The 17,693-nt window shown below is 39.1% G+C and overlaps 1 protein-coding gene across 3 annotated transcripts in view; it reads right to left on the reverse strand.

Moving 5' to 3' along the window:
- Window positions 1-17,693, reverse strand: part of prkcab (protein kinase C, alpha, b) — a 191,653-nt gene that overhangs the window by 102,539 nt on the left and 71,421 nt on the right. Inside the window, exon 1 of one of the 3 annotated variants that reach the window (XM_041777821.1) lies at window positions 9,973-10,045. The exons of the other annotated variants lie outside the window; for them this stretch is intronic. Within the exon in view, the coding sequence (XP_041633755.1) occupies window positions 9,973-9,978 (6 nt within the window). The 5' untranslated portion in view covers window positions 9,979-10,045. Of the gene's footprint in view, window positions 1-9,972; window positions 10,046-17,693 lie in introns of those variants that run through there. 3 annotated transcript variants of the gene reach the window in all.

A 17,693-nucleotide genomic window follows, 5' to 3' on the forward strand; every position in this document is an offset into this window, starting at 1 on the left:
TGTTGGCTGTTGAAGTCAGGGAAAAATATTGGGCCAGTGTCTGATTTGCAACAGATTGTGATGTTTCTCTGTCCTCTCTTTCCCTGCAGATCTGCTCCCTCTCAGGAAAAGTGTCACTGCTCCATTTTAGGAGAACCGCTGTCCTTTTCACATGTCACTCCCTGAACAGGACAGGAAGACTTTTCTCAGCCCTACTTTGTGCCTCTGGAAATCTCCCTGAAAAGCTGCAGCTAAGTCACAGATGACCTGAATTTGGACAAAGCTGATAGTAAAACACTGAAGTGGAAACAGCATGCATAAAATGACTAAATTATGCCTTCTACGTGGATGGAATATTCCTCCATAATGAGTATCTACAATCCACATTACCCAGCTATGCCTCACATTTGTATCATTTATTTGGGCTGCAGAGATTTGTTGTTGTAAGCACGTCCAATAAATAAAGTTGTTTTTAATATATAAACAATGTCCCTATATATTTTTAATTCTTGCAAACAACCGTCTGTGTTTTTGTCAGAGATCCCCTCCTAACAGGAGCCAGCCGCTAATGATGGCTCTCACTCTGCTCGTCATGCAAATCAAGCTGCCAGTGTAGCTTTCAGCAGTCGGTGTCAACAGGTCTGCTTGCTGATGACTGCTGCACCCAGCAAAAAAAGGGAGATAAAGCCTTTTTGTTGTTTTGCCAATTTGCTGCAAATGGAAATGTTGGATTTTGGGATGAATAAATGAATGCACAAGTTTCAGAAGAAAATATCTGCTTTTAACAAAAGCCAAAACAAAAATTAATACTGTGCAGGATGGTGTAACCAAGGGGGGAACCAGAGGAGAACTTTCTGGAGCCAAGCCACATGGAGGTTAGCAAAAACAGGGTCTGTGTGAAGTTAGGTGTGACAACCGTATTTAAGTTTAACCTTTGATAAGCATTCTCAAAGATGTTGGTATCAGCAGTGACTGGGCTCATTTTACTGCTCCATTTAGCCAGTAATGGCAGACTTCATTGCTAAACCATCAAGTCAGGTCAGGTGTGGGAGCATATGCCGGTTTGGCACATCAACCCAGTGTTAATTTTGACAGCTATTTTTAATTTCAGTCTTAGTTTTAGTCTTTAAATGAAATGCATTTAAGTTTTAGTCACATTTTAGTCATTTCAATCCTTTTTGGTTTTAATCGAGTTTTAGTTGATGAAAACTTAAAACATTTTAGTCTAGTTTTAGTCCATAATAAGTCTTCACATTTCAGTCTTTACTGTAAGTCCAAGCATTTATTTTCTTGCCCAAATTTGGTACCAAGTCTTGTTCGTGTGTTCTCTGCACTCTGTCAAACCTGGGGTCCCTGCTTTCTACACCTGAGAGGCAGAATAGCTACAGCTGCATTGTTTTTGACAGATTTACCCACAGTGGAGAAATATCATGGATTTTGAATGTCCAACAAAACTACATTAATTTTACCCAGGCCGATGAAATCGGCAGGGCGTTATGTAAAGGGTTCCTTATCTTTGTTTGTTTGTATGTGTACCAGATAACTTGAGAACGGAAAGTCGGATCTTCACCAAACTTTCAGGGAATATTGGGATGGTGACAGGGAAGAATCGATTAGATTTTGGTGATGATCCGTGCACCCATTCGTTTTTTCTCTGACTTTGAATTTTGAACACCATAGTAATCAATGGGAACGTCAGTTCCTCGGTGGCGCTGCTTAGGCGTGGGTCTGCCGCCTCAGATGGCCGTTCTAGTTTAGTCTTTAGTTATCTTGATGAAAATTAAACCTAGTTATTGTCAGTTTTAGTCATCACAGATCTATTTTTGTTAGTCTCAGTCTAGTTTTTGTCAGGGGATAAAGGTTGTTGACGAAAATTTTTAGTCAGAGTTTTAGTCGACAAAATTAACACTGCATCGACCTTGGTCCTGTACTGCCAGCTGCCCCCTGCATGACATGCTAGCCACCTCAGAGGCCTTGTCCAACCTACTAGGGTCTAAACCTTCCCATCCCCGCTGTCCTGAGCATGTCAGCCTTCATCACACGGTCTTGCTGATGACACCCAGAAGTTGTAATGAAAGAGTGCACCAAACAGTCTGGAGACTAGGAATCGATCCTGCAGCCAGTGCAGTGAGGACTAACTCTACCAACTGAGCCAAACCGGTACCCATAAACAGACCAGTAACCTTGAACCTTAAGTTCGGTGTAAAGAAATGTAACTTTTGCTGTGCTCACACCTTCAGGAAACCTGAAACCAATCATAATACTACAATACACATAGAAGTGCTCTGTATAGAGTCAGCGTTTGCTTTGTCTGTTCTTCTATTATTGTAAAAGGATTCTCTCTAATTTTGCTAACTATCCATTGACATACACCAGTGAAAAATGTTTATTTATAATCTAAACAGTGCTTTTAATGCAAAATTATTCTGCAGATTGTTCTCTCTATCTCATTGATGCCATACCATGAGAAAATGTTTTAAACTGATACCATGAATTATGACACAATAAAATACCAACTCTGATTTTCACATCAAATCAAAATCAACAAATCAAAACAAGTCTCATCAGGTGTTTTCTGCAGAAAAGCCTTTTAGTTTACTGTTGAGCCACTGCATTTGCACTTTTAAGAAGTATCTCAATTTTTTATGTATTTTTGGAAAATATTAGGTTATTTTGAAGGCAGATATGTAAAATAACCTTCAATTTTTACGATATGTAATAGGCATGTTTTCATTTAAAAATCTACTCTTAAAATTGTCGTTATACTCTGCATTTTCCTTCATAACTGACCATGTCGACTACAGTGTTAATTTCAACGACTAAAACTATGACTAAGCCTTTCTGTGACAAAAACTAGACTAAGACTATCAAAAATAGATCTGTGATGACTAAAACTGACAAAAACTATGTTTAGTATTCGTCAAGATGACTAAAAGTAGACTAAAATGTAAGGTAGTTTTTGTCGGACATTAAAAATCTGTGATATTTCTCCACTGTGGGTAAATCTGTAACAAAACAATGCAGCTGTAGTTATTCTGTCTCTCAGCTGTAGAAAGCAGGGACCCCAGAGTGCAGAGAACACACGAACAAGATTTGGTACCAAATTTAGGCAAGAAAATAAATGCTTAGACTTAAAGTAAAGACTAAAATGTGAGGACTTTTTATGGACTAAAACTAAAATGCAATAATTTAAAGACTAAAACTAAGACTAAAATTAAAAATAGCTGCACTGTTCGACTAATTATACCATTTATGTATTATGTGCTGAAGTTTGAGTTTGCTTGTGGTTTTAATCTGCAGCATGTCTGGATATGTATGATCTGTTGCACAGGCACTTCCTGTTTGTCTGTGGTTGAAGTTGTCTTACACATACCTGAGTGTTTCAAGGTAAATCAGCTGATCTGAATGTGTTTCCTAATCCAGATATTCAAAAAAGAGGATGATGCCGAGTGGCAGGAGCGGCTCACATTCGTGGATTTGCTCAAACATTTGCTGAATCCCAATGGGAAAGAGAGAATCCGGCCCCACGATGCTCTGCAGCATCCTTTTTTCCGAACGATTGGCATTAGCCAGACGCCTGACGGCATACAGCAGTACGTAACGTGAACATTTAATCAGCTCTTATTGACTGTTGGTTTACTGATGGATCGACTGATTGTTGTCCTTCTTTTCCTGTTTGATCAGGGGTGTGATTGGCACCGGTATAATCTCTGAGCAGGACTCTGGATGCCACACTTCGCCTGCTGGTTCCACTAATAAGGCTCCACTCAACATAGACAAAATCCTGGTCTCTGTCGTTGATGAGACAGGAGAAGGACCTCACTTGTGCAATGAAGAATAGTCCCTGCTGTCCTGGCAGTCAGAGAGAGGACATCTTTCAGGCCCCTCTGATAAGGACTCTCCCTCTACATGGCCTACAGACATGGCCCAAGCCTACAGCAAAGACTACCCGCTTCCTGCATCACCTGATTGGGATGTATACCAAGATGACGGTGATGTTACTCTTCCTTCAGGAGGAGCAAACACAAAAGACTCCAGCGATGAAGCGCCACCTTCAAGGTCACCTGACTAGGACGCCCTCCCAGTTGACGGTGACTTTGGTTTGCCTTCAAATGGAGCTAACACAAAACACTCTAGCAATGACGTGCTACCACCCAGGTCACCTGATTGGCACGCCCTCCCAGATGATGGTGCTCTTCCTCAGCCTTCAGATGGAGCATGCATCAGTGACAGAGCTCTACCTCCCAACCGTTCAGACTGCGGTGGACTCTCTGATAATGGTGTCTGCGCTTCTATAGGAGTCAAATTGACATCCTCCCCTCCTGCAGCTTCAGCTAAACCAGGGCGGGTAAAAAAAAATGCTAAAGAGACTTCGCGGTTTCTTTAGCAGAAATGCCGCCCTGTTTTGCTGCTGTTTGCGTGGCGAGGAAGAATAAAATCTCTGTGTTTTTCTGCTTTTATTGAGCAGTTTAATAAATGTCTTGAATGAAATGTTTGAACTGTACTGAAACATGTTTTTCAAATTTGTTATGTTGCAGCCTGATGCTTAAAAAATGCATTTTTATTCCCATTGACAAAGGGGAATAGTCTCAGAATGAATCTTATTCTAGTGTAGCAGTTAGTTGACCTGTGTGACCCCCAGTCTTTGCAAAATCTTAGTCTGAGACTAAAAATTCAGCGACTTGCTGAGAAGTTGTCCTCGGGTGTGAGAGGGTGTCAAATGTCAAAGTTTTAGAAAAGTCCTCAGGTGTAAGGTCAGCATTAGTCTAAACTCATAGGATATGCTTAACTTTAATGAGAGCATGCACACAGCGTCAGACAGAAAGCCTGTTCTACCTGTATATGTAGAAATGACCTTCAAGATATGTCAAACCAAAGTAGGTCTGGCTATGTCGTGGTTGCCCCAGATCCTTTCAGATCCAAGCCCCTAAAATAAGGGGTGTTGGACTGTACAAAAGCAAAAACAACTTGAAAATATTGGCCGCATTTATTTTGATTTTTCATCAGTTATTCCGTTTGTTTTGGATGAAAAATATCTCAATGAGGACGTCCAGGCTAAACTCTTTCCAACAGAAGAATAAGCCAACAGTAGCTATCATGACTTTGAGTGTTTGTGCCATTATGAGCTGGAACGCCTCCCCGGCAAAACCACAAGTGTTTTGGAAAGGCTGGGAATAGTTCCTGTCGACCTGAGAGCATGTGGCAGTGAAAACTGCTGCTATCACATGAATTTAAATGCTAGGATTAGTGGACTCTGCTCATAAAGCGCCCTGAAATCCTTGATTTTGACCTAAGTCTATGAAGTGTAGACTTTTTTATTTAAAGTTTATTTTATCTGAATTCCCCTCTATTAAATCCTGCATACAAGAGAAAATGGATTCAATTATCTGAGATATTCAGTCTCTTACTAAAGTCAGTGAATCCTTCAGGGTGTTTCCCAACTTCAAAGGACGAGCACTAAAGGTTTACAGATAATAAGGTTCAGAAATATTTACTGCAAAAAAATATATACGGCAAAGTGAATGTGGGTAAATGAGCAGTGATGATATGGAACAAAACAGCAGAGCATAAAAATAGCATCAGTATAATGATGAATAAAGGAGCTTATAATAGTAGATAATTCAACTAAATGGCTAAACTTCTGGATTAAAGCTGTATGGATGAATAATGAGTTGATCTGAGGAGTAAAAATATGACGCTGCTCAGCAAAAAAAGGAACAGAAAAAATAGTTTAAGTTGAAATATGTTGTGTCAGGTTATTTTGAGTGATGAATAAAATTGGATTTCTATAATTAATAATAGAACTGAAGCTTTGGTGCCACTCGACCATTTAGCTCGCATCACCACATTGAGTTTTTGTTTCAGTCCTACTTGGACCTTGACTGGGCTATCTCAAGAGGGTCCACCAAGACATGCAGAGTCACCAGGCTGGCAACTGTGCAAGTAGCAGATAAGGAGAGTCTGAGGCCTGCAGTCAGTAAAAGTTTGGGATACTGTTGCAACAATAACAGTGCCTGGTTCATTGTGTACATTGAGTTTGAGGAATGAAGCCAAGACTGCCTTTGAGGGGGGGAAAGGGACAGCTTTCTGGTGCACAGTCCTATGAAAAGCCCATGGAGATCAGTAAAAACATGGTCCACCACCCTGCTTTTAGCAAAAAAAAGTCACATTTTTTTTCTAACCTATTACATCATTACTGATATAATATCTGCCTGGATTTTAAATGGGTTTTGTTACTCCATTATAACAAGTTTAAATGTGAGCTGTGTTGCAGTGCACACACAAGGAATGCCACTGAAAGCATAGCAGAAAGAAATGTGACAGACCACAGGTCAGTCTGAGTCTAGTCCAAGGTTGTTAGAGTTCACTAAAACTAACTAAATAACTAAAACGAAAATTCAAAAATCATTCTAGTTCACTGAAACTAAATAAAAACTAAAACTGTATAGCGCGCTTACAAATTTAACTAAAATAAAATAAAAATAGAGACAAAATATCCGTAGTTTTAGTCTTTGACACAACCAGACTGAATGGCACTTACACACAAGTCTGGGGAGTGTAAAATTGCCTGATCTGATTGGTTAAGACTTCACATAGTGGTAGTTTTATGTCTGGTTTTGTATTCAAACATCATCATTAAGTAAATAAATGATAAGTGAAGAACAGCCTTTTTAATTGTGTTTTAAAAATGTATGACACTCACTCAGCCCTGACATCTATCTGTAAAAAACTAAAGCTAACACTAAAACTAACAAAAACTGAACTAAAACAAAGCATTTTTGCAAAATAAAAACTAAACTAAAACTGACAAACCAGCAGTCAAAACTAATAAAAACTAAACTGAAACTGAACACAAAAAATTAGACCGAAATAAAAATAAAAACTGATGAAAAATCCAAAACTATTATAACCTTGGTCCAGTCATCTACAGGTTTGCCCTGACACTAAAGAGTAATCCAGTAAAAGTGTTCAATTTGATCCATGTTTAACGTGTGTAATAGTAGCAACATGCAGCGAGTGTGCTCACTTTGCAAAGCGTCTCTGTTAGCCTGTTTGCTGCTTTAGTACAGGGGTTCTCAACTGTTGAGTCGGGACCCAAAAGTGGGTTGCGGAGCCCTTTCAGTGGGTGGCGAATGTGTTCCTGGAAATAAATTGCATCAAGTGTCAACAAAACTCTTTCAAAACGAGCTCAGCTCATCTTCAGTCCAGCGTTACAGCAATGTGTTTTATTGTTGGTTAAACAACTGTTTAAATGTGTGCTTTTACATCACACGACTGTTTTAGAGGGAAAAGGAGGGCTGTGGCACCTGAATATGTACTTAAATGCCTTTTCTCTTTTTTTGTAATACTGTGATATAATACCATCACTGAAAACAGAAAAAAAATCAAATCTGTGTAATAAATTTTAGTCCATATCGACCAGCCCTGGTGAAAAGCCAAAATCTTTGTTGAAACTGAATCTCAATTAATTGCTGTGAGCTACTAGGACCTTCAAAAAAGTCAGGATGTCAAAAACGAAACGAAAAGAAAAGGAACTTGGCAACAAACATTTTCCGGTCAGCTTCAAAAACTCTTGCACCTGGTAGAGGAGATTCATATAAGCCAGAAAACCTGATGATGATGAACTCTTTTATAATGTTGGTTCATTTTATGCTAGGGAGCCATCCACTGGATCTTGGATGATTAATCTTGCAAAAATAAGAATCTAAGAATTAAGTCTGATTGAAAATTTCTGCAAATTTAACAACAAATGAATGAAAAACTTCACAAGGTAAAAGGAAAAAATAAGACTCTACAAACAGGCAGCTCTGAACAAAGGAAAATTGATGCAAAGGAAAAGCATGGTTCATGGTTACCATGACAACATCTGAACCTCCTGAAACCTGGACTTTAGTTCCCCCACTTTTTTGGGATCAATAGAAACCTGATAAGTTTAAAACCTCTGCCTGATCTTTAAGCAGGAATTAGTTTAAACGAAAAAAGATTTACACAAATCTCCTGAAGGTTCTGTTTCTGCAGAGACTACAGCACTGGATCGGTTGTTGGGGGTCAGAAATGGGGTCGGCCATTGAGAGAGGGATGAAGAAGCAATTTTTTTTCATATTATTTTGATGAGGGCAATCATAAATAAAATTTTCATCAAAATAACTAAATTTGGGGGATATTTTCCTTTCCAAGATCTACACAAATTCCTTCAAATTTCAAAGAAACCACCCCAAAATTTCTGTGAAAATTTTGATACATATTTTTGAAGTTTCCCATAAAGAGTTAATATCTTTAAAAATAAATCTTAAAATATTCCACAAGAGTTTCAGTCAAACATCATTGAGTCAAAATACTCCAATAGCAATTTCCCCAGAATATTCTTTGTGAATTCTTGAGATGTTGTGAAGAAATTTTCAAAATTTCAAAGCAATCTCCCCCCTTAAATTTCTTATAAATTCCATGAAAAAAGAGAAAATTACCCCAAACTGTCAGAAAAAATTTCTAAAATGTCTGTTAAAATTCTTGAAATTTTAAAGAACATCCCCCTCAACAATTCCCAATCAAATTCCCAAAAATTTATTAAACATTTTCCCAAATTTCAAATCAAATTCCAAAAATTACAAATGTATTTCCCAAATTTTAAATACAAAGCCTAAAAAATTTGAAGCAAATTTACCTCAAAATTTCCAACGAAGGTCTCTGAAATAAATATTACCCAAAAATTTCCATGAAAATACAAAAAAAAAAAACCAAGCACATTTAAACAATATCTGATATCAAACAATGTACCCAAAAATTTCCATATTCCTATGAAAATTGCCTTTAAATTGAATAAATCCCAATGATGTTAAAGAACAATTTTAAATAAATTTCCCAAATTTTCATGAAAACACCAAAAAGATTTAAATCAAATTCTCATTTCAAATTTCCATGAAAAGCCTGAAACTTTCAAAGCCACATCCCCTAGCATCCCAAGAGATTCCCTGCAATTTCCATGCAAATTCTTAAAAAAAAAAAAAAATACAAATAAATGTCCAGAATTTCCATTAAAAAGACAATACAACCCAAAGCAAATTTCCCCCAAAACCTTAAATAAAAATATACAAAAAACATCTTTCAAATGTCATTGAAAGTACTTGAAAAATCCCATCAATTTCCCCCAAATATCCAAACAAATTTCCAATAAAACTCCATGAAAAATTACTGAAAATTCCACAAAAAATCCCCCCAACATTTCAAACAAATTACTTAAACTTCATTGGACATACTGGACAATTATACCAAAACTTGATAGCAGAAATGATGACTCTGTTGTAGCAAAGTAAAAATGTAATGTCCTCATGTACATGCAGAGTCTTAGGCGGATAAAAGAGAAAAGGTTGTTACGGGTCGCTCCGGTGAGAGAAAATTAGATGTTTTCAGGCTTTTTGGCCTTCATCCAAGCACATCCACATCAAACCAAATATTACCACCACCTGAATAACTGAGAAGCTTCACAGACACGATGCTTTGCATTGTGGGAAGAAAACCTTTTGACTTGTGCGAGAGAATAAAAGGACAGACAATAAATTAGCAGGCTGCAGAAACAACCTTGACTCTCAAGAATTTCAACCAGCTGCCTGTTAGATCAAGCCTGGAATTAACAATCCACACATTTCCACATTAAAAATGTTTTAGAGAAATGAAAGCGAAGGCTCGTGATAATCAGACACATGCAGCTGGGATGAAAAAAGCCATCAAAATCTAAAATACATGAAACACATGCAAACTCTGCAGCAGTGTCATTAATGAACAGGGAGAAAGACAGATGGTTGCAAAGAGGATTTGCCAAGGAGAGTAACTGCATGTAAAGCATAATCTCCTCAGTAACTACCACCAAATCTGTCCCTGAAATGAAGCTAAAAAAGTGAATCTTGAAAGAGCTTGATTTGGTCAAAGATCCAGGCCTATTATGTCCATGTAACCCAGTTAGGGAGCGCTTGTTTTGTTTCTCTATGGATGAATCACCTTCATTCAGCAGCTCCAGAATGATCCTTGACTGATAATACCGCACTATTCACCTCCCACGCCTCACAGTGTGCTGAATGAAAAAACAGAAGAGAAGGAGAGTGAGCACTTTTCCCTTCAGAGCTAATGTGAACATCTCTTTCCTGCACGTCCTACATCTGCTGCACTGATGACCGCGTTCACGCACGCAGGTTTGGTCACTCCTATCCCACAGTGCAAAGCGGCAAAGCTTGGCGATGTCCGAGCCCGGGAGTCATGACTGATTCAGGAGGTGAGAGGCAGAGATGGAGGAGTGCAGATGAAGAGATGGTGAGAATGAGGGAGGGATGGACAAGTGAGTCATCATTATTCACTCTGGGGACGATCAATGGATTCATTGACTCATTGTTGCAGGGCTACGTTTGACATTTAGAGGACAGGTCTGCGTGTATGCCTGCCATAGTGCTCCATCATTGTACAATCACTATGAAAAAGACTCAATAAAAAAGAGTGGCACTGTGTGCTCATTCATTCTGCAGGAGGCAGCTTATTCTCAGTCAGTCCCACAAAAATCTGTGGGTTTGACTGAGAAATGCTGCTGTTAATGAAAAAATGCTAAAAATAGTCCCAAAAATCCACAACTTCCTACACTTTGATGAACTACCTATCACCATTGTTACATGCACATTTGTAACAACTCTACTCTTCTCACTCATAATCTAGAACTTCCATTTTTACTGCTGTAATAAGGATAAAGTGGAAAACGTCTACTTTACAACCTCAATTCCAAAAAAGTTGGGGCGCTGTGTAAAATGTAAATCAAAACAAAATGCAATCATTTGAAAATCTCACAACATATCATATTATGGGACAGAGATATTTTAGCATTTCATGAAATTAATGGCAGCAAAAAATCTCAAAAAAGTTGGGGCGGGGTCACAAAAAGGCTGGAAAAGTAAGTGGTACAATGAAAAACAGCTGGAGCAGCATTTCAGAACTAATTGGCAACAGGTCAGTAACATGACTGGGCATAAAAGGAGCATTTAAGAGAGGCAGAGTCTCTCAGAAGTAAAGATGGGCAGATATTCACCAACCTGCAAGAAATCACATTCAAAAATTGAGGAACAATTTTGAAAAATGTGATCAATGTAAAATAGCAAAGGCGTTGAATATTCCACCATCTATAGAACATAATATTGTCAAAAGATTCAGAGAATCCAGAGAAATGTGTCTCAATATTGGATTCAGGTTATCTTCAGGCCCTCAGGAATGCTTACAGAAATCAGTTTCTAACCGACTCTGCCACTGTTATTTCTTCTTCGTGTCTCACTAGAGCTACGTATCGGGTAGTGACAGCAACACTGCCCCCACAGTTTCCGGTGGTACTGCTCCGTTTGGTCCATATCCGTAAGCTTTATGGAAACGTGCAGAAATATGGACGAAATGAACGTGGACAGAAGGCTCCGTCCGTATCCGTATTTAACGTTTAGCATAAATGAGATAAAAGCCACATATGCTCTCATCCAGACAACGTCTCTTTCAGGGAAGGCCTTGCATTCAGCAAGACAATGTTAAAACACATACCGCATACATCACAACAGCATGGCTTCACAATAGAAGAGTCTGGGTGCTGGATTTGCCTGGCTTATGGACCTTTTACCAATAGAAAATATTTGGAGCATTATAAAACAAAAAGAGCTAGAACTACTGAGCAGCTTGAGCTCACATCAGACCAGAACGGGACAACATTCATTTACAAACATTTACAAACTTTTGCTAAAAGACGAGGTGATGCTGCACAACAGTTAACATGGCCCTGTCCCTTCTTTTCTGAGATGTGCCATCATTTACAAAAAAGCTAGAATTTTCAGGAGACAGTAAAATCTCTGTTCTTCAACATCTGATATGTTGTTTGTGTTCTACTGTGAATAAAATATGGGTTTTTAAGATCTGCAAATCACTGCATTCTGTTGTTAACATTTTACATGGTGCTCCAACTTTTTGGGAATTGGGGTCGTATTACCTGCAGACTTTATGCTTGGTGTTGGCGTTAAAAATCACAATAAATTTAACTTTTGACAAGCCATGTACAATCTAATTCAGAGATGCAAAGTTTGTGAAAGAAATCAGAAAGAGTCGAGTCTGCTCTGGAAAACTGCAGAGAAATGTTGCATTGAGCACCAACACACAGAATTTCCCACAGGCAAACTTATCTCTGCTGCATAGAAACGGTTTTGTGAGATAAAAGTGTCAAAAAAACTGCCAAGAGTGAGGAAAATAAGTTCTTTGCTCTTTAAAAAAAGGGGAGCTGTTTGTGTCTGAGCTCGTCCCGTATCATTATTTGGAACTGAAAGAGCTACACCCCTTGGGGGCTCTCTATTCACCGTGTGCCAGTCGGCGGGTAATGGGCACAAAACAGGCGGATCAAAATCCACAATGAGCATTTAAAGCAAGAAATCCAGGTACGTTTGTGAGTGTGAGATAAAAGGAAGGAAGAGAGAGAGATAAATAGTTAGGCAGGGAGGTAGATGGAGAGAATTGATGAGAAGCGTGGCTGAGTAATGAGGAGGTAGCACAGGAGCCATGCTGAAAATGAACGATGGGTCTCAGACGGCATGAGATCGATCTAATGAGGCTTAAAGAAAGAAAGTAGGGTGAGGAGATGCAGATACAGACTGACCATTCTGATTTAAGATGATAAAACACTTCACTAAACGGCTTTGACTTTTTAAACATTTTAACAACTTCTAACAGAAAAAAAGCATGACAAGGAGGAGAGAATCACCCCAATTACAGTGAGTACAGGTGAAATTAAGTCAGTAAAGATGTCAACTAAAGAAAAAACTGATGTTCTTTTAATAGCAACCATGTGGGTGTGTCTAATTGGCCTAGCTCGGGAACATTCATTAGCAAGTCTAATTAGCATCTAATTGGGATTAGCATCAAAAGACAGTGGACAATATGAGTGTTTAAATGAAGCACATACTGTAAGGAATAAAGACAATATGACAGCTCCTTTAGAGGCCATAACAAGATGATGATGAAAGTCAGATAGGGCACAGGAAGAGGAGAACATGATGCTGAAGCTCTATGTGGACCTGCATGAATAATAACTATTCTTTACAAAAATGTTTTTTTTCTCCAGTAAGTTAATCAGTTTTCCAAAATTCCTCTATCTGTCACAATCATGCTTTTAATCAAAACAGTGATGAACTATCACCTAGAGATGTAATGTATCAATAACTTCACGATATCGCAGTGCCAGAAGCGTCTCAATGTCGTTGTGGATGGGAAAGTTTAAAAGACAGGTCTTCAGACCAAAAATTGTAGTATTTTAGTGAGGCACAGCAAAGGAAAATGGGCCCTACACCTACCATTAACCCTTGCATACCCATCATCCTTTGCACTGCACTCGCTGCCTTGATCTAACAGTGCAAAAATGGTGGATGCTAAATATGGCAAGGGAGAACAGAGTGACAAGTTTTGGAGATTGTGGAGGCTCCAATAACTTTTAAATCTGACATGTGGAAGCATTTTTGTTTCCCAGTGATCATCTGAGACACAATATGTATCAGAAAGGAAATATACACTAAAACTTTCAAAATAAAACCAGATTAAACTTCTGTTTAGCGTTAGGATTAGGATACCAAACGCTGAAAGTTAAAAACTTCATCTGTAACACCTGATAACACAATGTTTAATAAAGCTGAGTAAACAGTCTGCTTACAGGAGAGAAACTTGTGAAAACATGAAAACAGTCGAATGCAGCAAGCATAGCGTATGTAGCTCCTTTACCTGCATGAGCTACGTAGATAAGTGAGATGAGTTCTTAATTGCAAAGCTAAATTAGCTTAAGCATCGTCTGCTAAAGCTTAAATACTAACGCTAGTCTAGCTATAGACAATAGTAGCAATGTAGCTACTTAGCTAATGTAACTAAAGCTAAGCTCACAGAGCAGCTATGTGATGTATGTAAATAGGTAATTTACGCAGCTGCATTAGCTTAAGCTACATTTCCTAAAGCTCACATTACTAAAGCTAACTAAGCCATAGATAATTCAGCTATGTAGCTACTTAGCTAATTTAACTAAAACTTAGCTCACAGAGCAGCTGTTTAAGATATGTTAATAGGTAATTTACACAGCTGCAATGGCTGTAGCTACATTTGATAAAACAAATGTAGCTACATGGTTACATAATATATGTAGCTACATTAGCTAAGCTTTATTTCCTAAAGTTAACATTACTAAAACAAACTTAGCCATAGATAATTGAGCTATGTAGCTACTTAGCTAATGTAACTAAAGATAAGCTCACAGAGCAGCTGTGTGAGGTATGTAGATATGTAATCCACATAGCTACATTAGCTCTAGCTACATTTTCTAGGACAAATAAAGCAAGATAGATATGTATTCTATCTATTAGCTCTAGCAACATGTCATGAAGCTCATGCTAAGAAAGCTAACTTAGCCATAGATAATTGCGAGTTTAATTAAAGATAAGATCATAGAGCAGCTCTGTGACGTAAACAGATATGTAATCTACCTAGCTACATTAGCTCTAGCTACATTTCCTAAAGCTCATGTCACTAAAGCAAACTAAGCCAAAGATAACTGAGCTATGTAGCTACGTAGCTAATGATAACAAAGCAGCTATGTAATCTATTTAAATTTGTAATCTACGTAGCTACATTGGCCTTTCCTACATTTGGTAAAGCTCACATTTCTAAAGCTAACTCAGCTACACTGGCTCTTGTAATGTTAATTACGTAACTAGCATAGCTATGTAGCTTTAGCTTTAGCTTACAAAGCTTAAGTAATCCACCATTGTGTAACTTATTCTAAAACATGTCTATAAATAATCCCAGATTAGACCTCTGATCTTTGTCTTTTTTATGTATGAACTATTGCTGAGTCTGTAATTTTTGCACTGTGGTTATTTCATGAATGTAACTGGCAGACTTTGTTCAAATTACAGAAATGTTGCCAGACCCTTCCCAGTCATCTGCTGATTGTCAGATTTGTTTTAAATGACTGAATCCTAAAAACATGGATAATGGCAGCAGTATATGTTTAAAAATATTGACATTTAGAGGATAAATGTTTCAAGTTTATCTGTAAGTCAGAGCATTCTTGAGATATGTTCACACACAAGGGAGGAAAAAAAGAGCATAGTAGCCTTGACCTTTGACATTTATGTTCCAAATTGCATTCAGTTCATCTTTGAGCAAGGGTGGAAGTTCTAGAAAGTCTGAAGAAAATCCCTCAAAGGATTCCTGAGATATTACGTACACAAGAGTGTCCCAGACAACATACGTTCACACATCTGTACCTACACATGGAAAATCTGAAAACATGATGGCGCCCAGCCTGGCCATCACAGGTGCAGAAGCTCAAAAGTGAAGTCATAAACTAGCATGACAACTGTCAAACCAAAACAGTGTACTGCTATGAGTTTAGGTTAGCAGAGGAGGCAGAACATCAATAACTCATCTCCATCTGCAGACCGCCATGGCTCAGGACGTTTATCTTTATATTCAGTCGCTGGTCATGATGGCCTCAAGAAAGCTTGTTGCATGTTAAGTACACACATCAGTGCAGGCTGCTCTCGACCTCCATCTCTTACCTAACCAAGGACACATCCTGTCCCTGACCGGAGGGAGGAAGACTGAGGTCACAGCCAGGTCACAGTCACTGAATATACCGCAGCCTGAGGGAGTCTGGAGGTTAGATGCTGAAACAACGCCACTCTCACCAGTTCGGGGGTAAATGAGGGAGCGCATTATTACACCTGATGTGTGGAGGCAAACGGTGATTCAGCGGCAGAGAAGAGCTCCATGTGGGATTCACTGCAGGTAGATGGTTGACTTTAACAGGAAATCAATAGGATGATATATTGCAAAACTGGCTCTCATAATTCATTATTGATACGCTGGTTTTTAAGTGTTATGAAATGGTAAGTCTGGATGGATTTTTCTGCCTGATGAAGATGGAGGAGACACGATGGAGAGAAGCTTCATCCAGAGATGCACGTTGGTGAAAATCAGTGCTGACAGATAACGATGTTTAAAACAACAATTTAGCCTGTTGCCAAATTTGATGCTTTTAAAACTTTGTGCTTTTCAAATCAAATGCCCCGAACACATTAGAGTTGGAAAAACAATTCACATCTTGGGAACTCTGAGCAAAGGAGGAGCATGTTAAGACAAAACAAAATCAATATAGTGAATTTAAATCAGGGTATTTGATAAAAGCGGAGAGGAGTAGTTGTGGCCTTAAGCATGCAGTTAAAAGGTCAGACTATGGGGTCTTCACTTCACATTTTTGTCCTGTCTTGTACTCATGTGTGCTTCCAGTGAAAAAGTCAAACACTAACTTCTATCAGAGGTGTGTTTAGCCCTCTGAAACTGCACAAAGAGGAGTTTTAGTCTCCTGTTGAACTTCATTTGCTGTGAGGAACAGACTTGACATCCTTTGACTCAGCGGTGAATCCGTCTTTCACCAAATGTTTAAACTCTGCTCTGCTGCTTTTACCTCATCGTTTTAGCTTTTCAGTCTCTTTGACATCTGAGCTGACAAATTTATAGAAGCACAGACTATGCTGATCTGTTTTCTAGTTAAAAATCAGCTAAAAATAGTGGATACAGGCCACTGGATGTATTGATTTCTACTTTTCTGATACACTATATTGCCAAAAGTATTCCCTCACCTGCCTTGACTCACATATGAACTTAAGTGGCGTCCCATTCTTAATCCATAGGGTTTAATATGACGTCAGCCCATCCTTTGCAGCTATAACAGCTTTAACTCTTCCTGGAAAGCATTCCACAAGGTTTAGGAGTGTGTTTATGGGCAATTTTTGACCATTTGCCCAGAAGTGTGAGGTCACACACCGATGTTGGACGAGAAGGCCTGGTGCCCAGTCTCTGCTCAGTCTCTGCTCTAATTCATTCCAAAGGTGTTCTATCAGGTTGAGGTTGGGACTCTGTGCAGGCCAGTCAAGTTCATCCACACCAAACTCTCTCATCCATGTCTTCATGGATCTTGCTTTGTGCACTGGTGCACAGTCATGTTGAAACAGGAAGGGGCCATCCCCAAACTGTTCCCACAAAGTTGAGAGTGTGGAATTGTCCAAAATCTCTTGGTATGCTTAAGCATTCAGAGTTCCTTTCACTGGAACTAAGGGGCCAAGCCCAGCTCCTGAAAACAAGCCCACACCATAATCCCCCCTCCACCAAACTTTACACTTGGCACAATGCAGTGAGACAAGTACTGTTCTCCTGGCAACTGCCAAACCCAGACTCGTCCATCAGATTGCCAGATGGAGAAGTGCGATTTGTCACTCCAGAGAACACGTCTCCACTGCTCTAGAGTTCAGTGGCGGTGTGCTTTACACCACTGAATTTGATGCTTTGCATCGCACTTGGTGATGTATGGCTTGGATGCAGCTGCTTGGCCATGGAAACCCATTCCATGAAGCTCTCCATCACTGTTCTTGAGCTAATCTGAAGGCCACATGAAGTTTGGAGGTCTGTAGCGATTGACTCTGCAGAAAGTTGGCGACCTCTGTGCACTATGCGCCTCAGCATCCGCTGACCCCACCGCCTCATTTTACGTGGCCTATGACTTTGTGGCTGAGTTGCTGTCGTTCCCAATTGCTTCCACTTTGTTATAATACCACTCACAGTTGACTGTGGACTATTTAGGAGCCAGGAAATTTCACAACTGGACTTGTTGCACAGGT

This window comes from Cheilinus undulatus, linkage group 21 (assembly GCF_018320785.1).
Source record: "Cheilinus undulatus linkage group 21, ASM1832078v1, whole genome shotgun sequence".
Classification (NCBI taxonomy): domain Eukaryota; kingdom Metazoa; phylum Chordata; class Actinopteri; order Labriformes; family Labridae; genus Cheilinus; species Cheilinus undulatus.